At 46.7% G+C, this 22,486-nt stretch overlaps 1 protein-coding gene across 2 annotated transcripts in view; it reads right to left on the bottom strand.

Moving 5' to 3' along the window:
* Cracr2a (calcium release activated channel regulator 2A) overlaps positions 1 to 22,486 on the bottom strand; it is a 115,956-nt gene that overhangs the window by 28,103 nt on the left and 65,367 nt on the right. For both annotated transcript variants that reach the window (XM_074076257.1, XM_020183452.2), the window contains 6 exons: positions 16,538 to 16,628; positions 13,162 to 13,257; positions 10,932 to 11,119; positions 6,616 to 6,687; positions 2,528 to 2,573; positions 462 to 568 (listed from right to left, as the gene is read on the bottom strand). In XM_074076257.1, coding sequence (XP_073932358.1) covers positions 462 to 568; positions 2,528 to 2,573; positions 6,616 to 6,687; positions 10,932 to 11,119; positions 13,162 to 13,257; positions 16,538 to 16,628 — 600 coding nt within the window. The remainder of the gene's footprint in view (positions 1 to 461; positions 569 to 2,527; positions 2,574 to 6,615; positions 6,688 to 10,931; positions 11,120 to 13,161; positions 13,258 to 16,537; positions 16,629 to 22,486) is intronic.

Below are 22,486 nucleotides of genomic sequence, written 5' to 3'. Positions count from 1 at the left end.
AGCAACAAAGCATGTTGTCATCGAGTAAATTAAGTATGAATCATGAAATGATGATTCAAACCCAAATGTCATCTCCAAAAGAGTTCAACAAGTAGAGACTCCATATGATACTAACATTCATAGGCAACATCAAAAGTGCATCCATTCTTTTCAGCAGACAACAGAGCATGGTCCAGCCACACCCTCCATCTCTCACTCCCTTTGCCCTTTTTTCCTATCTAAATCAGCCTTCGGGCTCACCCTGCAGGGATGCACCATCGCAACAGTGGCCTATTCTAGTGGCTTGCTCTGCAAGTCCCCCTCTGGCTTCCATGTCACAACAAGATTCTAGGGGAGTAAGTGTAGCTGACCTCAAACCTCCCCAGCAGGGCCACATCTCAAGGGGCACAGAATATGGGCTCACAGCCAGCTCCAAAGAGTGCGAACTGAGTGAATGGATGAGCACGTGGATGGTGACTTACCTCCTAAGAATTCCTCTGCCGTCCACATATTTGCCGATCACAGAGCCAGATCTCTGCTTCCAGCTTGCCTTGGAAGCAGCTGTGTTTGCCTTGGCTGCCTTATCTTTCTGTAGAAACACAAAATACCCTCCCTGAGATCCATGCCTGTAGATCTGCCCCAGGGTTTGAGCAGAAAAGGACAACTTGTTTCCACCTTGTAGGCCAGACTCTAGACAAGTCTCTGAAGGAAGCAGGCAGCCTTCTGATCTCTCCCCTTTTGCCATCCCCTCCCCTCACCACTGGAATTCCTCTATCTCCTTTCTAACAATCAAATCAAAGGAACAAATGCAGAGTGTAGAACCTGGGGACCACCATGCTGTTCCTCTCAGGAGCACTGATAGCTTAAGTGCAAGAGGTTAAGGTAAAAACAAGAGATACACGCTCAAGGCACAGGAAAATATTTACAAGTACAAAAAGCTGCTGTGCATTGTAAATGACAGTCTTCCACATGGTTCTGTCTCCTCTTTACCTTCAAGGTCCCATATGTAATGAGAATGGGACCAGCCCAGAGCGTTAATAAGCCCAGTGCTCTGTGCATTGCTTAGGGTAGGATTTCTCAGATCTTTTTGGAAGCAGGTCAGGTGTAGATAAATGGCTCAAACATCTGTAACAGAGAATCTGGGTGAAGTGGGGCTCACATCCCCTTTGCTGAAGTCTCCCTCACAGGAGATGAGGGGGAGCTGGATTACAGGAAATGTCCCTCATTAATCAGTCATCCCATGCTTCCATAAAGAATTGAGGAGGAGCTGCTGTGCTCCCAGGGCCCCTGAAGGTATAGCTTTAATGATTTCAAGTGAATCTTTAATTATTACTCTTCACCGACAAGGTTTGATCCTTCTTTTCTTCATCTCCTCACTGGAGTTTTTCATTCCCTCCTCCTTTCAAAGCAGAATGAGTTTGGCAGGTGAAGGGAAGTGAGGTGATGGATTGGGATGACATTTGGTTGGAAGTTTCAAACAAGTTCAGTGTTACTTCTAAGACAATTATAACCATTCCCATCAAACAAACATGTGTAGGCTTAAGCCTTGCTCTGATAGTACACACAGGTGGGCGGCAGAGATGTTCACTGCCAATTGGTGAGATCAAAGAAGTGGGAGTGTAATAGGGTCCCTCAGGGATTGGCAGTATAAATCGCTGGATCTATTTCATGGCAATATAGTTGCTTTAGGCTATTGTTCAGCCAAGGGTCCAGTACACATCACCCCTTTCCAAGAAATTTTCTTAAAAAGTCCCCATGATAAAGGAGGTATACGGGGGAGAGGATAGGGATTCTTTTTCCCTCATGTGACAGTTGGGGTCATGGTCCAAGGTGGCTAAATACGTGCCCAGCAATACACACAAACTTCCTGGAATGATAGTCTTATAATTAGGAAGTCAAACCAACCACTCCTGCCCCTATTTTCCTTCCCTTCAGAGCATCCGATGAGCCAGAGAGCACAGAATCCTAGATTTTGATTAATGTGACTCACAGTGAAAACATGAATTCTGTGTTATTTGGGAAAGTATACAGGCATGATTCTCAGGTATAGAAGGGGAGGGGTCCCTACAGAGTTAAAAAAAACTGTACATAAATTCAACATGCAAATAGCAAGATGCGTATTTTTGTGTCATGACAGTGTAAAAATGCAAAGGAGTTCATCAAGAGATAAAAATTTAAATGAAAGAAAACACTGAACGTTTTGATTTAAAAGTGATAATGACATTTCAACTGCACCATCTCATGGATGGAAATATCATTTCTGCATCCAAGAAATATGTGGCCTTCCCAAATATTTTAGTCTTGTCCTGCCAAGAGAAAAATGTGTTACTTCAGGGGAACTCTCCATACTGTCACCTACAAGGCCACCTTGCATTTTTCAAACTTATTTTCAAAACATCTGTGCCTTCATTCCGCCCACACATAAAGGATCCAACACATCCCAGGTGTCAGGACAATCTTGAGTAGTCCTGACATGGATCTGGCAGCCCCTGGCCCTCTGCCTTTTTCTCCCTCGCCCCCCTCCCCCAAGGGAGCACTGGCCGATTACCTGAAAATTTATGTCCCGTTCATCCCGGAGGTGTTTGTTCCTTTCCCTGTGGACAGGAAGGGGGAAGCTATTCAAAAATGAAGTTTGCAGTTGGCAGAACCAGAGGCACCAATTTCCCCATCAGATGGGCGAAGGGAGGGCCTGGCGTGGAGGCCCAGAGAGTACAGAATCTCTTTCTGTACGGATGTGGCTCATGACAGAGGACAGTTTGTGTGAACCAGCTCAGAGCAGGCAGGTAATACAGAATGGCTTATGACACCCATTTTCTTCAGGATCATGCGTGGCCTCCATCGATAAAAGTCCCTTCCCTGTGGGCTTGCTGTTGCCCCCTCTCCTTGAACCTCCGATTGACTCATGCATGTGTGCATTCACTCACACCCCCCACTGCTTGCCAGGCACTGTTGTAGCTCACAAGGACACAGCAGAGAACCAAACTCAATGCCCTTGCTTCATGGAACTTGAGTGTGGGAAACAGGGTAAGGGCTATTGAGAAAATAAAGCAGGAAAGCAGTGAAAGGCAACCAGAGTGAGGCCTGAATTTCAACCGCAGTGGTCAGGGATGGCCTGGCTGGTGAGGCACCTCTCAGCAGACTTGGATGAGCGGAAAGGAGCAAGGCGGGAGAGCCTCAGGCAGAGCAGAGAGCAGGGGAAAGCCTTGAGTTAGGACATACCTGAGTGCGAGAAACAAAGGGAAGGCGGCAGGGTATTCAAAGACAGAATAGTTAGAAGATAAATCAGAGGAAAATGGGAGTGAGTGTGAACCTGCCTTTTCATTGTGGGCTACCATAACAACTTTGATTTTCACTCCAAATGAGGTATGAAACCATGGGGTGGGGCGGCATGGGGGTGGCGTGGATGGTAGAGGGTGTCATGATTTGATTCTGGCTTTGAGAGAATCCCTCTAGAGGCTGTGTTTAAGAACAGATTGCCAGGGCCAGGAGTGGTGGTACATGCCTGTAATCCTAGTCCTCAGAAGGCTGAGATGAGGAGCATAAGTTTGAGGTCAGCCTGGGCTACATAGCGAGACACTGTCTCAAACCTTTCCTCAAAGAATAGATTACAAGGGGTGATGGTGGGAGGCCCTGTGACTGGACTGGTGTCATTGGTGACCTGGACAAAAGCTGTTTCAGTAGAACTGTGGGGAAAAAAAAACAACCTTGACTGGAGGGTTGAGAATGTGAAGACAGAGAGAGGTAAATAACTCAAAGTTTCATTGTAAAGAGATGCAAGAAATGGAAGTAGTTGGATGAAGAAGTGAAGACAAGAGATGAAAGGTAGGAAATACTAGAGTGTACTTTAGTCTCTCCAAAACAGAAAGAACTGACAACAAAGGAGAGTGAGAAAAGATGGGGATGGGATCAGCTCTAGAGCACCAGCTGGGAACAGGGGTGGGGTGGCCTTTGCTAGGAGCACGGGGAGCTCACCCACCACACAGAGATGGCAGAGATATGGGCACAGACAAGCACAGGAACAAGCTCTTGTAACCATTCTGACCATCTCTGAAGCAGGAGCCCATGCATGAGGGTGGGAAGGGGAAATGGAGGATTAACGAGAGAGGGGAGTGTGGGAGTGAGGAGACTCTGGATGCATTTAAGATTAATGACTGGGAGTTTCTTCCACTAATGTAAGAGGTTGGAAGGGTGGGCCAGGTGACCTCGAAGTGTCTTGCACTTCTGTGATTCTGTAACTCTTTAGGCCAGTGGCCTCTGTACCATTCCACACTTTGGAGGGGGCAGGGCAGGCACAGCAGTGATCAGGTTCTGTCACCATAATGCAACCATTTATTGGGTATTGCTGTTGGTGTGGCACTCAGCTAAATATACCACACACCCTAGAAAAACATTTTAGGGAATAAATAAATAACAACCAGGGAACCTGACCTCTGATGCTCCCAGTCTTGCAGAAAACACTAGCAGAGTTGGTTTCAGTTACTTGCAGGTGGTGAGCAGAGGGTACATGACCATGCTTTCAGCACAGGTTGGGAGGGTGGGGTGGGGTGCAGGGAATTTGTAAACCATGAGAATTTCAAAGTGAGTTTCTCATGTCAGGAGGACCCTCTGTTTGGGTTCTGTGTGGGAGGCAAGCTAGTAACCTTGCACCTGGGTGGGGACTTTGGGGACCTGGAGCATCACCCCTTTATGGGGGAGTACTCTGTGTTATTTCCTGTTTTGAAGAGCCATCTCTGTGTGGAAGCTACAGTATTTAAAGAAATGCTACTCCCATACAGGTAGGTATCTCTTTTTGTCACATTGCTGCCTCATTGTGAGTCCCATATTATCATCTGACTCTCCAAAGAAGCTTGTGAGTTAGGAATGAGAAAATGAAGACCAATTGGTGAAGCCATCTGCCCAAGGTGACACAGGATGATGAGGGGCTGAATGAGATCTTGTTCCAGGGCCCATGTTCCTAGCTGAGAGCTCTGAGATGATCTCTGTTTGTCCATTTATGTTTGGATGGCAGCCCTCCCCATCTGTCACATTCCAGCCATTGCCTCTACCAACCTGCCTCCACCTCCCTCACTCCCAGCATCTCCCTGGGTTCTTAGCAATTTCACTGTGGTGGAAAAATATGCCAACCTCCCATGACCTTCCAATCTCAGCTTAAGCTTAGTGACCATGCAGTTGGGGAGGATAGATTCAGGCGTGTGATTCTGCACTAATGCTGTCTCCATGAGAAATAACCATATGTGTGCAGAAGACCACTTTGCCATTCTCTCCTGCCTTTTCTTTCTTTCTTTTTTTTTTCTAAGTGCAATATAAAAAAAGAAGTCCCAAACTTGTCCTGTACATCCAGTTCTCTTTTTTTCACTAAAGCCTTCCAAAGAACCAAGACCTTCTCCCCACTGGTCTAGAACTTGGCTACCTACAATCCCTTGCATCTCCTCCCTGTGGAGGCCTGGCGCTTCGTGTACTGAGCAGAGCATGTCTCAAACATTCCTTTTAATTTGGTACTGTCACAGATCCTAGAAACAGTGCCCTAACCTTGCTGTCACAAAGAGAGACAAAAAATTTCATAATGTACCTGGAAAGGTACAAAATCACTTTCATCCTAAAACGTAGGACCCAAGCCCTCATCACTGACGCCACGAGGTGACCAGCAGGCAGAGGAGGTGGCAACATAGAAACCTCACAGGCAAAACTGGAAGGCCCATCTCTTCCCTACTCGAGTCTGCTTTTCTTGGCACATCCGGACCTGTGAACTTAGAAATTTTTTTGAGTTTCAGAAGGCTGGGGAAACTCCTTTCTTGGCACTGTTCGGGTTTCATTTACTCATGAACGGAATTTCGCTAAGTAGAAGGAATTAGCCAGACACAGATTTCAATTCTGGCTCATTAGTGAGTAGCTCTGTCATTTGTGATAAATTACTTTTTCTTCTTTTTTTGGGGGGGTAACATGAGGGGGTAGTACTGGTTTTTGAACTCAGGGCCTTGCTTGCACTTTCTAGGCAGGTGCTCTACCACTTGAGCCATACCCCGAGCTCTTTCATACCTTAGTTATTTTTCAGATAGGATCTTGCATTTTTGCCTGTGGCCAGCTTTGTACCTCGATCCTCCTACCTATGCCTCTCACTGTAGCCAGGATCACAGGCATGAGCCATCATGCATGTTGTTTGAGATGAGGTCTCACTAACTTTTTGCCCCAGCTGGCCCCAAACTGAGTCCTCCTAAGTAGCTGAGATTATAGGCATGAGTCACAGTGCCCAGCTACTTCATTTCTTCATTTTATTCCTGTATTAACCACTGCTTTTCTTATCTAATAGTTTCGCTGAGGAGGACAGAGATGATACATCAGACATAGAGAAGTTGCTCAGTAAATCCGGTTCCACTCCAAAATTTGAGCTAGTACCATGCATGGTACCGTGAGAGACACCAAGAATGAGGCAGAGACTGCCATACAGAAGAATAAACCATGGAGGAAGGTGGACAGATGTGCAAATGACCAACATACCAGAGCGGGTGGTCCAAACCATGCCAGAAACTGAGGGAAGGAAGGTATTACCCCATCAGCTGTGCTGTTTCAGCACACAGCCTGGAAGAACTCCCAGACCAGCCCTTTCAGCCCAAGGCATCCTGAGTGCCCGCGACCCACCTCAGGAAGTCCAGCTGCTTCAGGAGGCCAGACTTCTCACGCTGCAGGCTCTCTGTCACGCGGTACACTTCCCTAGGAGGACACAGACATGGCGTGATGGGTGGCGGCCACTGGTGTGGGGCTACAGGGGATGAGGCACTGAGGCTGGGTGGCCAGGCCCTCATATTGGGAACCAGCAAGCACTGTCTTTCCTGGGAACAGAGTGGATTAGAGGAATGTGGCTTTCTCTAGAGAGAGACTACTATGTGAAGAGGTTTGTGTCCACTGGCTCAGATGGATGCCAGACACTGTATTTGGAAGGTGAAGGGAGAATAGAAGGAAAGATGGAAGGAAGAAAGGATGGGAGGAAGGAAGGAAGGAAGGAAAGGAGAAAGGGAGGGAGGGAGGAAAAGTGGGATGGAGGGAAGGAAGGAAGGAATGGGGGGAGGGAAGGAAAAAGGGAGGGAGGGAGGAAGGAAAGAAGGGAGGGAGGGAGGGAGGGAGGGAAGGAAGGAATAGAGGGAGAGTGGAGATAGAGGGAGAAAAGAAGGAAGGGAAGGGTAGAATCTAGGGGGGGTCTTCAGCAACACTCAGGGAAGAAAGGAAAGGGAAAAATAAGGCAGAATTGGGTGACATTTGGAAATTTGTTTAACTGCACAATTTTCCCTCTGTCTTCTGTGCTCTGAACCAAAGTTTAGAATTTTTAAACCTCTCTCCAGTCTCACGGCAAAGGGGCCAATGTTCCACATTTGCCGACCAGATTTTCACGTAGGAGCATCTTACAGCCTAACAAATGTGTCCCTTTCCATGGCCATCAGAGATGCATTGTCCGTGCTCACCAGACTGCAAGGTCAGTCACACCTCTGCCACTCGTCCATGTAGTTATGGAGATTGCTGTTGCCAGGCTGGGTCCAGAGGACCCTGCCACCAAGCGCCTAATCACCCAATTCCTTAAGAGGTATCTGTGTTCTTTCCTTCCTTCCAGTTTCCACGTAATTTTGAAGTCACCTGGCTACACTAACAGACTGAATCAGAATTTGAAGTTCATCTCAGACAATCCTAATTAAGCAACACAACTCGCTTGGCTCCTGCAGAGCTGCAACTTCTTCACACTGTATTACCAATTATATTTAATTTCCACTTAAGGGAAAACAATAATGTATTTCCTATTATCCAGACTGGTTCCTCAAGCCCCTATGTAGGATGCTGCCCTGATTAGCACACTCTGTGCAGACCTGCCTGTCCCTCTGTGTGCCCTGGTGGCTGGGGATGCTTGTGCCGGCTCTCCTGCCCAGCCCTGGCTCTGCCTCTCCAGGGACAGCGGAATAGATATCGAGGAGAAATCACTCACAGCCAAGGTCTGAGTCCTCAGGGTTGACTAAGAAGCCAACTCCTAAATCACAGGGCATTTTGGATGTTCCCTGGTCCTGTTCCAAGTACTAGTGGCAAAATGGAGACACACAGACACAGACACACACACACACACACACACACACACACTTATGACATACATGTGCAAATACCTGCATATCTATTTGTCTATGAACATGTATCTGTAGATATATGCTTTGCATATATTCATATCTTTCTATATATTCAGCTCTATGGTTTTGTTAACAAGAAGAAAGGCATTTCTGAAGACAAATGACACTTGGCTAATTGACTAACTGGCCTTTCAAGTCCCCCAAGCCTGGAGATTCTCACAGAGTGTTTCTGGGTAATATGCAAATTGCAAGGGAAGAACCTGCTGGTTTTCATGCAGTCATTGTCCAGGGGTTATGGTTCCTTTTAAGAAAGTGCTGTTGGCTTTGTTTTTAGGAAAGAGATGAGATATGAAACACTGCAGAAAACATATTGTCAAGTGGACAATTCGAGAAAGAGCAGAACAGAGTACCTGGCCTGAACTGTTTTGTAGAGGAAAATGTGTGTGTGTGTGTGTGTGTGCTGTGTACATGTACATGTGCCTGTGTTTGCACATATGTAGCATATTCTGGAAGGATCCACAGGAAACCACGGCTGGTGGCCTCTGGGTAACAGCATCCTGGGTTATAGGTGGCGGTGGTGGTGGGGACATGCCTCTTTCTGAGTGTTTGTCCTTCTGTACCTTGTCATAAATGACCTACTCAGAATAAAAGTTAATTGATAAAGAAGCAAAGAGATACTGCTTTTTGACTAACCATCATTTTTCCTTGTCTCCCCTTTCCTTATCTCATTTTAAAATCTAGTTATCCTACCTAAATATCTTCAGAGAATGGGAATATTAATTTTGCCCACTCAAATTTGTGCTGATAAATGGCTGAGTCTATTCACCTCCTCACTCTGTCCTCTCCTCTCCCAGCTGCTCTGAAGCAGTGTCTGGCAACAAAACATTGCCAAGGGATACCCAGGAAGATCAGGCACTGGGCTTTGTCCTTGTTCTCTGGCAAAAGTTAACTGTGTGGCTTTGGATTGGTTGTGACACCTCTTTGAGCCTTAGGCTCTCCTTATATGAAATGAAGGCAGTAAATTTAAGCATTATGGTCCTGTTAGCAGGGCTGGTCTGCAATTCCACTCTACAGAGAACAAGCCAGGGCTCTCACTCTACTTCTCCCCTGGCCTCCCTGGACAGTGCACACTCCTGGACCCCACATGGCTCTAAGCTACACAAGGCATTCCCAGCTCCTTGAAAAGCAAGTCTGGAAGGCTATGGAATCCCATTTCTCTCTTCCTCCTCAGCCCTTCCCCTCCCCCTTCTCAGAGATTGTGTCTTTGGCCTGGTTAATTAAGATAAGACTTCAGAAGACTGCAGGTCCCCAGGCTGGGCCAAGATGCTCCAGCACCTGGTGTTTATTTGCATTTGCTGTTTTAATGCTCCTGCCTTCAAATGTTTGCTGCTTTGAGAACTTGATTGAATTTGAAGAGCCTGAATCCCTAATTCTATTTGTAAAGTTAAGTGCCTGTGCCTGGCTGCACAAGGAGGAAAGAGCTGGTTTTGCTTGTTTATGGTGAAGTACTTGAAATACTCACTTGTACTTGGTCTGTCTTCCCATGACTGACCATCTGAGACTGGGGCTGAGGGCTGGGCTTTGTCCTAAGTCAGCTACTTGGGTGCCCTTTTTTCTTTTCTTTAAACTGGAAGTATCTTACTAGAAAGACATTCCCATTCTAAACACATTTCTTCCCGCTCACCCCAGGAAATCTGTCCCAAGTGGCACAGGAGCATATGAGCAACACTGGTGAACAACTGGGCCTAGACCCACACACCAAATCTTACCAGAGCTCAGACAGACAGACTTAGGCTTTTGCTTCTGAATAAGGGGACATAACATATGCAAAACATCCCATCACTGGTCCTGTGCCCTGAAATCAGACTTTCAGTGCTTACTGGAATCTTTCAAGACTAGGTACACAATGACCCCTGGCTGGCTGGATGAACACATGAGCCAAAGAGTGAGGGAAGGGTGGCCTGGATGTTTTCTGGCAGACTTCAGTTTCTTCAGCCATAAATCAGGGTTGATGACAATAAAACCAGCCACATCAGGATGCTGTTAGGTCAAATGAGATGATGTTGGATTATCGACCCAAGTGAGACACACTGAAGGCCCAGTGTGGTACCCAGCATGCAATAGTTCACAATAGATGTTTGTTAGGTTATTAAGTCAATAAGTATGTGGATAAATGAATGGACAGATAAATAAATGAGTTCCTTTGCTCTGGACCTTAGAGTGCATTTGCTCTTAAAACCTAACATTCCTAAGACAAGAAAGATGATTGGTTCTGCACTGACCTCTCTAGCTTAATGTATAGACCTGCCCACTGATTCCTGCTCAGGCATGCGTCTGCCTCACCTGCTGAGCCTAGTGCTCAGATACCAAAGTAATTCCTGGCAAACCAGGTCTTGAGAGATGTGGGGTTCCTCCACTGGGCCCATGGAGTCCAAACAGAGGAACACTGCTGAAGAGAGATGGCCAGATTGAGAGATGATTCCAGAATCCTGCTGCACACCATCAAGTTATCTGCTAACCTCAGAAGCCTTCCCATTCCATCATTCTTGGCCCACCTGGGCACCCCAGGTCTCTAAACTTTGACAGTCACCTGAGGTCTGCTCACTTAGCATTTGCACATGGACTGCATTTTTGTTGGCAGAGAGCATGTCTTTCTAAACTAACCACATGTCCTGCGATGAGGGCTGTCTATTTCCTATTGACCCCAGGCAATCAAGTAACTTCAGAGTCCTAGAAGATAGAAGTTTCCAGGAGCAACGAGCCCAAGTCCTCATTTCACAGGCAAGCAGGCAGTATCTAAGAGGGGCTCTCACATGCCTGCAGCGCAATGGCGTGCAGGACAGCAGAACTCACATCTCCTTCTCCTGGTGCAGTTTGCAGGCCTCTTGCTGGAGGCTTTCCAGCTGCTGCTGAGCATCCTGGAGCTCCCGGGCTGTCCGCTCCAGCTCCTGGGCCAGCTCCTGGTTGGTGAGTTTCAGCTTGGTGTTCTCAGCCTTGGTTTCATGCTTATCATTATGCAGAGCTGTGCACTGGCCTTCCAGCTGGAAAGGAATTGGGAGTAAGCAGCCACTGTCACTTGGCTGCCCTGCCTGTCCTCTCCCGTTTTCCCTGCTTGGAGAAGGCACTGGCATTCCGCTATCCCCAACTTCAGCCACTGCCCTCAAGTCGAAATCAGCTGGTCCTTCATTCACTCACAAGCACTGTGAAAAGCAGGGGGGCTCCTGTAGCTCATCCCATTTCTCCTGTCTCCACACAGGTCCACTAGACAGACCAGGGCAGTGCCACATTCAAAAGGACCACTAGGAGAGAAATTCCACAATCCGACTGTGTCTCTCATCCCAAAGTCACAGTGGGCTTGAGATCTAACCTAAATCTCTCATCCCTCAAGTCCATTTCTTGGCCTCGTGCTTGATGGGGCTGGGGGCAGCTAAGTGACATTCTTCATGATGCTGTCTCTCCCAGTGGTGATAACAGACTGACTTATTTCCTTTTCTTTTCTCAACTAAATGAGTCCATTTCCCTTAATCTGAAAGAGAGCTTTGTACGAGAGCCAGAAACCCTGGAAATTCTTAAGGAATAACTAAATCAGGTCAAACAGACCCTATACCTTTTCTTGTGTTCTTAAAGCAACTTAAAATCCTGCATTTTTGATAATTTCAGCTTTCCTTGACTTTGCTTTGTAGAGCTTCCAATCCTCTCTCACCAGAGGAAGACTCACACTAAGGATCACGTCATAATAAATTTAATTTAATGAATGTGGCCAGTAAGGAGTGGAGGAAGCAACCAGAAGGAATTTCATAAGCCTCGCAAGAGGCTGCTGTGTAATCAGGCAAGCAGGCGATAATTAAATCCAGTGACAATCATTCATTTGAAGGATAAATCTAATTGCTAAGAATTTAATGCCTAATAGTGAGGAGGCAAAAGTCTAGGAGAAGCAAGGTAGGATTGTGGAATTAATTGCACATGGGGAATGCTGCAGAAAGAAAAAGAGCCCAAATCCAAAAGCTGGGAAGCAGCAGCTGTAGCAGAGCAGGCCCCAGTCTTAGCAGGGGTGCCTTCGAGCTTATTTTAATGTGTTGCTAAAAACAGTCTTCTCTATTCCAAGGTAAGCAATGTGTCTGGGTCTGACAAGGCAAGATGAAACTGGAGGCCAATGGCCAGTGGCATCCTTGCCTCTCTCCCTCAGGAGCCCTTGCTTTGGTGAGAAGGCTGCTGAGGGTGAGGCTTGCCTTGGCTGTCAACCTAATTGCCACCATGAATCTCTTGTCTCCAGTCACAGGGATGCTGCCTTGCAGAGTGCACCACCTAGGATGCCTGTTGGAGGCTCAGGCAGGTGGAGAGAAGGGTCTGGGTCTGCGTCTATCCTATGGGACTACAGAGAGAGTCACAAAGGCTTGAACCTTGTCCAGCCATATGTGGCAGACAGGAGCGGGTCACACCGATCTTTGAAGAGCTTTTCCTAGCTAGAGGTACTCATGGCCATCCTGGAAGGGAGGAAGGTTGTCTGCAGCTTAAAGTACCAGTGACCACGCAATGGTCCTCTACTCTGCACCCCCCTCTTTTCTGATGCGGGACGTAGAATCAAGTTCAAGTTTTGGCATTCAAACTGTTTGTAATTATATGAAAATGCCTACAATCCCTGGGTGGATTCCTGGGGACTTTTCCAAGTTAAACACCTGGACTTAGAGAACTAAAGTCTTTACCTGAGATCACCTGTGACTTAATTTTTAATTATTATTTAGGGATTTTTTTGGGGGGATTAGCTTTTTGAGATAGGGTCTTGCTATGTAACCTAGGTTGGCCTCAGATTTGAGAGCCTCTTGCCTCAGCCCACTGAGTTTCTGGAATTACAGGCATGCCCCCTTATGTCCAGCTCATCAAGGACTTTAGTCAGGCACTCTACTACTTGAACTACTCCACCAGCCCTCACCAGGGAGTTTAAATGCTATCCTGTACATCCACATGGTTCTTCTAAGACTAAATAAAAAGGTTCCCTAGTGAATGGCAGAGGTAGCAGGTAAGTACCAGAGACTGGGAGGAAGGAAGAGCCAAGCACTCCAAAGATAGATACCACACCACCTACCCTTTTCTGCTTCTGGTTGAGTTGCTCCAGCTCTTGCTCCTTAGCCAACAGCTTCTTTTCCAGCTCCTGACTGCGAGCCTCGAACCTCTCTGTGTCCTGCGGGAAGAGGGAACATGTGGACTCAAAGACAGTGCACAGACGTATGGCTTTGCTCTCACTAGCACCTCCTTATCAGCTGGGCCTCCAGTCCCTTTGTGCTTTGAGGCCCCTGCGCCACACTCCAGGTTCTGGTGACCTGCCTGCCCCACATGTGAGACAGAGACTATACAAAGGCTCACTGAGGCACTCTGCAACCTCCCACCAAGTGTGGCCATGTTCCAGGACTGTGCACCAGCACTATCCCCTGACCAAAAAAAAAAAAAAAAAAAAAAAAGAAGAAGAAGAAAAGAAAAGTCCAGGGCCAGTTATTGGTGGAGCGCTGAGCAAGAAGAGAGGGGCCTGAATTTGAATCTCAGGTCTATCTCCTCATCTGTATGCTGGGGGCTCAGGGGAGGTAGACGACCTCAAGACCCCTTCAACTTGGATATTCTGGTCCACATTGGACACTGTCATCGGCTCCCTTAAGCCACCCTCAGTCTGAAGCATCATTGCTTCTGCCTTCAAGGGTCTGAGTGCTCACTGCTTGCCCAAGATGACTGAGGGTTCCCAGGCTTTGCTCCTTTGACGTCTCTGCCTCTGTGCTCAGCAACCCCTTGACGGGACACCCCCATATAGAGACACTGGGGCCCTAATGGTGCAGGTGTGAAGGCCTGGCTATTGGATAGAGGAGAAGGTAGGGGGCTGGCAGCTTGACACTCTCAACAGAGCCAGCTCTGGTGGAAGGGCCATGAGCTGGGTATCAGGAAATTGGGTTCAGTCTCTAAATCACTCAACTTGCTTTGTTCTTCAGGTTCATTGTTTTTGTCCACAGAAGAGAAACAAAAGTACTCATGCCATCTGCAGCACGGCAGACAGAGGGCTGAACATGCAGGAAGAGAAGGAGTCATTATAACCTCCCTGTCTTTTGCTACTGGAGCCCTCTGGAATTCCTCAGGATAGGTGGAGATTTAGACTCAGGCCCCTCCTTCCCAAGGAGGTCGGCTGCAGGCTACTGCTGCATTGGGTAACTGTGGGGGTCCTGGCTGGGAGGGCTGGCAGCAGACAAGGGACAAACGTGGCTGTTTTTGGCTCATAGACCTTTGGATGTTTGTGTTCAAAGCCCCAGGACGTCACTTCAGCTCTTCAGTTATAGATGCTTCTGGTTCCTCGGCCCGTTCTCAAGTAGGTCAGTGTGCAGAGAGACCAAAGGAGAGCCTGGGATTGTCATCTCAACCACGTGCAATGGCACAGGTAGGGTCTCCTCAGACAGTTCCTGTCTGGAAACCTTTGTTTCCAGAGAGTCAGCTCCCGGGGACCTGCCTCATTCAGTGTGGTTGCTGCTCAGAGGGCAGGTGTCCCATAAAAAGTGTGGCGACTGGCAAGACATTCCAGAATCTTCACTCTGATGCCACTGTGCCCCAGTGGGCCTGCAGAGTACATTATTGTCCCTGCCAGGACAGAGCATGGTGGGGCTTCTCAGTTTGGAGGTGAAGGGTACAAGTGACAGGTACTTCCCTCATGGTCAAATGCACTGCTAAGTGTAGAGCTTGGATCTAAGCCCTCGTCAGAGACTATGCCTCTTTCCATGGTGTTGTAAACAGTACCATCACTGTCCTTACGCTCTATGGCCAAGCAAGTCTGTATATCTAAAGGCTTCATGACATTGCTAAAGATACCTTAAGAGTTTCCAAGTTCATGCAAAAAGCATGAGTATGAGGTCTCTGGGCATTTGGTGTTGAGTGGGAGAGGAGGGAGCAGAGGGGACAGTTGAGGGTCACTGCATCATAGCCAGACTTAGGTCTTAGGTGATGCTAATTTGTCCTTAAATGTTTTCCTCCAACCTCTGCCCACTACCAGCCCCACACCTGGGCCCACTTTATGCCCAGGCCAGGGGATGGAGGGGTCCACTGAGCTTGTGTCCTCTGTGCAGAATGTCATTTGGTGTGAAAGAGATGGCTCTTCTATGTGGGGAGAAGGCTCTGTTGGAAATTATATCAGGTCTGCTGATGGACATGCATGAGTTCTATCTGCTGGATGCACATTCAACTTCTGGAAGATTGGGGGTGGCCAGAATAGGTCAGAGCTCTAAGGAGAATAAGGGTGGTCTGGAAAAATTGATGAGCCTCCAGAGGCTCTGGCTGGAGACCATGGTTGGATTTTTCTGAAAATCACTCTGATTCCCTCACAGTTGGAAGGACATCTTTGATAGAAAGTGAAGCAGTGGTTTGGATAATATGAAGTAGCATAAAAACAAAACAAAAAAACAAAAAAACAACAACAAACTAGATTGAATAAAGAGTTTGGAACAACAGCCCAGGTTTACAGCTGAGAGGCAGTGGAAGTTACTATCCAAGATCAATGCCTTTCTGCTGGAACCATTGAGTGCATAGTCCAATCATGAACAATAATGGAGAGTTTTCAGTAGTTTTTTTTTTTTCAAATGGGCATATTCCAAAAGGGACTGTGTTTGGCTCTGTAGAGAAGAGGTCACCTGTCCTGAAGTCCCAAGAAAAACAGCAGGCTATGGGAAGGGCCTGAACACGTGCCAGACCAGGAACAAGGTATGTGAGCTTTATATTTTCTCCCATGGTACTGAGGATAGTGGGGTTTGTTTTTTCTTGGTGATTACATTTTCTAGGTGTCTAAGGGGAAAGGAGGGTTAGCCTGGGCTCTAATGATTGTCCTGTCGGGGGAGGTGCTGGGCATGGAGTGAAGGGGCATTTGGATGGGCCTGCCACATAGGTTGGGGGTCAGCCAATGTCAGACCCAATCCCCAGGCTGCTTTAGCTAATAAAGCATGCACTGTCATCTAGGTCTCTATCCATGTATCTTCAATCCATTCATCCATGCATCCACCCATCAATCTATTCATTATTCATCCATTCATGCATCCATGCATCTATACATTCACTCATGCATCCACCCACTTATCCATCCATGCATACATCTATCCATCCATCCATCCACCATCCAGCAAGCTGCCTGTTCGTTCACTTGTTGATTTAGTAAGTATCTGTTGAGTTCCTACTATATTCCAGGCATGGTCTAGGAGCTGAGCATATGTTAACAAATAAAATCTTACATTTTAGTAGGAGGAAAAAATAATCAACAGAAATAAACAAGTACATTATATGTTGCATTTGAAGGTGACAAACGTCTTGAAATAATAAAGGAGGAAAAGAGGAATCAATAGTGCCCTGGGTTGGGGGCACTGCGAGCTGACATTTGGGGAAGGTGGTCAAGTAGATATGTCAGCCTGGCCATTCCTCAGAGTCGTGCCCAGGGAGTGGACACTCACTTTCAGGAGAAACTGCTCCCTCTCACTCTTGATTTGCTGTTCCATCTCCTCGTAGAGATGCTGGATTTCTTCATCATAAGCAGCAATTTTCCTACAGAGGTGGCAAAAGGAGAAGCTGATAGGTCTGCACACCAAGACCTGCCTACCCCACAGCAGCAGCTACTGGGGTTCAGACCCCAGAACACTGCCTCCCACTGATGGTGGGGTGACTGCACAGCCCAGTCAGCCCAGGTTGCAGGACCTGTCTTCAGGACAGCCTGACGCAAAAGGGATGCAGACCACAGAGGCCCAGTTGGACCTACTCTGGCCACTGGAAGGTGTCATGCAGCCTCTCCTCTTCCCATCTTCCAGCCACTGCTCCCAGCCAACCCGGATGCTCCTCAGTGAGTGTGCCCTGCACCCACCTTCCTTTGTTTCAACACCAAGCCCTGGCCTCTGGGACTCACTGTCTCTCCCTCACTGATCCCTGTGCTTGTAGGCAGTGTTAAGTGGCACTGTGTGGGTTTTTTTCTGATCAGTGCCTTGGTTTCTCTCATTTCCTGTTTGCATCTTTCTCCACCTGTCTCCATCAGTACCACCCGACCCTGCGTGATCTGAGGACTCTTTCTGAAATTTTGCACTTAAGTTTGTGTGACAGGTTACTCCAGAGGCACCTGCACACCCATGCTTATTGCAGCTCTATTCACAATAGCCAAGTTATGGAAACAGCCAAGATGCCCCACCACTGACGAATGGATTAACAAAATGTGGTATCTATACACAATGGAATTTTATGCAGCCATGAAGAAGAATGAAATGTTATCATTCGCTGGTAAATGGATGGAATTGGAGAACATCATTCTGAGTGAGGTTAGCCTGGCCCAAAAGACCAAAAATCGTATGTTCTCCCTCATATGTAGACATTAGATCAAGGGCAAACACACAATGGGATTAGACTATGAGTACATGATAAAAGCGAAAGCACACAAGGGAGGGGTGAGGATAGGTAAGACACCTAAAAAATTAGCTAGCATTTGTTGCCCTTAACGCAGAGAAACTAAAGCAGATACCTTAAATGCAACTGAGGCCAATAGGAAAAGGGGAACAGGTACTAGAGAAGAGGTGAGATCAAAAAGAATTAACCTAGAAGGTAACACCTATGCACAGGAAATCAATGTGAGTCAATACCCTGTATAGCTATCCTTATCTCAACCAGCAAAAACCCTTGTCCCTTCCTGTTATTGCTTATACTCTCTCTACAACAAAATTAGAAATAAGGGCAAAATAGTTTCTGCTGGGTATTGAGGGGGTGGGGGGGAGAGGGAGGGGGTGGAGTGGGTGGTAAGGGAGGGGGTGGGGGCAGTGGGGAGAAATGAACCAAGCCTTGTATGCACATATGAATAATAAAAGAAAAAAAATAGAAGAAAAAGAGAAAAAAAAAGTTTGTGTGATCCATGTTTCTCATAAAATTCTCAAACTATTCCATGACAATGACAATAACAACCTATTAGAAAGGAAAGGCCTACACCTGTCTCAGTGCTCCTGCCATTTTAGGCACAGGGCCACAGGTGGATAAGGAGATGGGCGAGGCTGGTTAAAGGCTGTCAGTGACATTGAGACTTCTTTGTACCTGCTCCTGCATCTTCCCCCTAATCTAAAAGGCCCATAGGACAGAGGAAGTGAGCACCTGGGCATCCTTTCCTACAGAGAAAGACAAAGATAGTTAGGGAGACAAGGTTTGTAGGTCTTCCTCAGTGATGACCCTTTTCTGTCCCTACATCCTCTCCTCATAATAGATGCTCCTAATGCTCTCTAAATAATTCAGGCAGGAAACTGGAATTGCAGGTGGTGGGGTGACTGCATAGGCCAGGTCAACCCAGATTGCAGGATCTGTCCCTAAGGACTGCCTGACCCAGGCTTGGCCTCTACTCCCTGTTCTCTCCCCTCTTCTGTTAAGAGAACTCCAGGCTCCATAAACAGGCTAAGGTCATGGTCTTGAGACCTGTTTTGAATGTGTAACACATGTACAGACATCCCCAAAAGTCTGGCACCTGCTACTAACCTCCAATGATGGAAAGCCATGATAATCGAAGAGACAGCCCTGGTTCTCGGTTCTAATCGGTACTGGGGAGATTTCTGAACAGAACATAAAGGATGGGAATGTAGTCATTTCCTGGAGCCCTCCATCCTTTCTCTCAACCTCCCATGTCCACCTGGGACTCCAATCCAGAGCCAGACCTTCCCTGCTCTCCTAGGCTTTGCCACAGTCCAATCACTGCCCCTTGCCCATTTCCACCTGCAGAGGAAGCATTTGTACCACATGAACAGACTCACAATGAAGAAGGAGCCATTTTGACTGACAACCTTCCAACTCTACAGAAACTACTAATAAATTCCAGCAGAGGATGTGGTATGAGACTCCACAGTCAGGATCGTTCATCACAGATCTCTGAGCTCCCATTCTTGGTTATACTATCAAGACCAGAAACTTGACTTTTAGCAACTGTCCAACAGTGGCCTTGGGCTACATGTAGCAGAAGATGATAGTCTTCCAAGACTTCCAAGAGCTGTGGCCCCATGTTTATGAGTGTATTCTCTATCCCTGGTGTAACAGTTATCCATTTGCCTAAGAGTAAATGTCAGATGTTTGAGCTTGTCACTTTTGCTCTTAGCTAACTAACAAAAATTAAAAGAAAATCTTGGAAGGAAGCAAGAAGAAAGGGTCTCTGCTATTGACAGGGGATGTCTCAAGGTCAGAAACATACAATTTTAAGGAATTTTCAGAAAGCAAGGTGGTTTTCTCTTGGACCTTGAATTATCTTTCTGTGCTTGAAGATAATCACATGCTAGGTGGCAAATGGTACCAAAGAAAACTTTAGACAGTGATTCCAACTGGGGAACGAATAAAGTGACCTGAGAGTAACTTAAAAATTCATTAGGCTCTGCTAAAGCAATTCTAATTACAGTCATTCATAGAAAGTGTTTACTATCTATGCTTAATAACCATGCATATTAATTTTATGATATCATTAAATGTGTTATATTAATTTTGTCCTAAGTTTTCCTTGGTTAAATTAATACTTTATGCTTTTCATGCTCACATGCCAGTTTGCTTGTTACAAATTAAGTTATTTTATAAACCATCGTAACACAAATGGAGGGAAAGCAGATACAGTCTCTGAATGGTGTCCACTGCCAGCTGCAGCTCACAAAGGCTGGATCTGTTGCAAAGAAGCCCTGGGGCTCCAGATGGGCCTCGGCTTTCCTGGGCCCAGCCAGACTCATTAGGTAGACACAAGCCTTTGGAAAAAAAAAGCCTAGTCTCCTGGGAGACTTCCCAGGCCTGAATGACGTCATGACCCACCTGGTTTCCAGGAATGGGTGCATGAAGGTGCTACCCCCACCCATCGCATCACTAAGCCAGGTCAGGGATCAGAAGACTTGTGTTCTGATCCCTGATCTCCAGACCAGTTTATATCCTCAGTGTGACCTTGGGCAAGCACTGTAACCTTCTTCCATTCCAGGGTGTCACTGCCTTACATTCCTCCAACATTGTCAGGACGAACCAACAGGAGAGTGGGTGTGAAAAGCTTCCAGGACCACAAAGCCTTAAATAACTGTAAGGGATTATTTATTCTTGTAATTGGGATCATGAGCTGTGGAGGGCGGGGGCAGTGACCTCTGAGAGGAGGAAGTCTTACTTTCAAAGGAGAAAGAGTTGCTGGGTTTGGAAAGGCTCAGAGGCGATCAGAAGATGAAGAGAAAGCTTAGTCAAGAAAAGCACTGTCAGGTAGATCTGTCAGAGATGCAGGCTGTGCATGAGCAGGTGCTACAGAGTGGACCCTGAGCCTGCAGGAGCCCCGCAGAGGCTGCTGGGAGATGCTCTAAGATCTGCACGTGTGATACACAGCACTCCAGCCTGTGAGGCCATTACAGCCATCAAAGGAAAGAGAGCACCTATCATGTTTGCCTAGTGTACACATCAATGCCACCACGACGCCTCAATCCATTCTTGTCACCTAATGCGCACACACAGAGACTTTGAAGTCCTCTCTATGGAGCCTCCATCTCTACAACCCTCACTGACCCCTTGTCTGAACTCTACGACAACCTGTGCCTTCATTTTGGCCATTTTACATTTAATTTTAACTGATCCCAAACTGTTCAGGTTTCCTTGGGTTCAGTCTGTCCCTACTAGTTTATGAACACTCAGACCTTTACATCACACATAGGGCCTGTGCTCACGGCTGAAAACCTGTACTGACTCCATTTACAACTTTGGGTAGCAAACTCAGAAACTCCCAGGCCATACTGAAGGAACACTAGATCCCAGGGGAGATGAAGAATGTTGGGGTTAGACGGTTCATCTGATTCAACCATCTCTTCCTACCACCCCCACGTGAAAACCCTTACCATAGTATTTTAATCCAGCATTAATGCAATTTAAGTTCGAAACCACCAGTGACGGGGGATATGCTCTCTTTCCATAGTTCTTTCACCTTTGGAATACTCCGGCTTGTAGAAATCTGTCTTCCCCTGATCTTGCCCCTCTTCTGCATAAAAGCACTTCATTTATTTGACAACAGCTTCAAGTTCAAGAAGATGCCTTGGGTTCAAGCCAAGCCTCTCTCCTTCCTCCAACCATGTCTCACATAGATTGTGTTGTTGTGAAATCTCTGCACGATTCCCCTCCCTTTTCTCAGGCTCTGATTAACTTTCCCAGGCCCTGGAGTTCCAAACCCAATGCCCAGTGTATCAGAGTAGCACAGATGAGAGCTGACTATTGTCTCTCTTGTTCTCGCCTGTGTGCATCTGTTCACACAGCCTAAAACACCATTAGCTTTTCTTGGTATCATGGTTGCTGAACACTGAGCCCATTGGCCAGCTAAAACCTTTAAATCCTATGTCTGTGTGATTGCATTTGCTGTGAAGATGGAACTGCTGAATTATATCACCCCAACCTTTTGGCTTTTGGACACTGGGGAAGACCTCAAATGTACTTTGTTGGAGTTCACATTCAGTGACATCAGTCCCTCTTTCCAGCCTGCCACTGTATTTATGGATCCCAGTTGGCTATCCAGTATGTTGAATGACCTCCCAAGTTTTACTGATATTTCCAATTTAACTTATGCTCAGAATGTAAGCTATATTGCTGGCTTTTATGATTTAATTTATCTGAGATTATTTAGAAGGGTGTTTTTTTTTTGGAGAGGTTGGAGATTGAGGGCCTGGCACACGACTGACAAGCTCTCTACCACCGAGCTATACCCCTTGCCCTAGAAGAGTTCTTTTTCAAGATATAGAAATTCTTGACTTCTAGTTTCATTGTATTAATCGTTAATGTATTTACTGCTTGGAACTTACTACCTTTTCCTCTGTAGCCAAAAACTATCAATTTCTTATAACTCCTGTGTGAAGAATGCATATTCTATTCGTAAGACAATTCTGTGCTCATTTCTTAAACTTACTGTTTGATGGTTTCAAAAAATTTCCAATCCTTAATGTACGTTTGCCTGACTACAGTGTGTCTTCTCTAAAGGGTGAGAACTAGAGTGTTTGTGTGCTGGAGGACTGGGGAGCAAAGCATGGGACCTGTGGGAAGGAAGGAAGGGCAGAGAAACCATAATTTGAATGTAAATGCAAGGTTTGGATCCTAGAGGCCTTTCTAGATCATTGGCAGTGAACTCCAAGGTGGCATCCTGTCAGCCTCCCACAGGGACTGTGAAAGTTAATTAACCCTCACAAAGTGTTTTGTGAACAAGAATCAGGTGTTACTCTGAGGTAAAGTGTTAAGCCATACCGCTGGGGCCCCCGCTAACAGCACACAGGCTGGGGCCTTCCTGCCGCACAGCACTGCCTGGGTGACATATTTGTTCCTGGCTCCTGGCTCCTTTGCCTTCACTTGTGAATAAAAGCTGCTGGGGTTTCAGAAGGTCTCAGGAGCTCATCAGCCACCTTTTGGGTTCTAGG

The sequence above is a fragment of the Castor canadensis genome, chromosome 6 (assembly GCF_047511655.1).
Source record: "Castor canadensis chromosome 6, mCasCan1.hap1v2, whole genome shotgun sequence".
NCBI classification, from domain to species: domain Eukaryota; kingdom Metazoa; phylum Chordata; class Mammalia; order Rodentia; family Castoridae; genus Castor; species Castor canadensis.
Note: the sequence above shows the minus strand (reverse complement) of the source record. Positions and strands in the feature narration are given on the sequence as shown.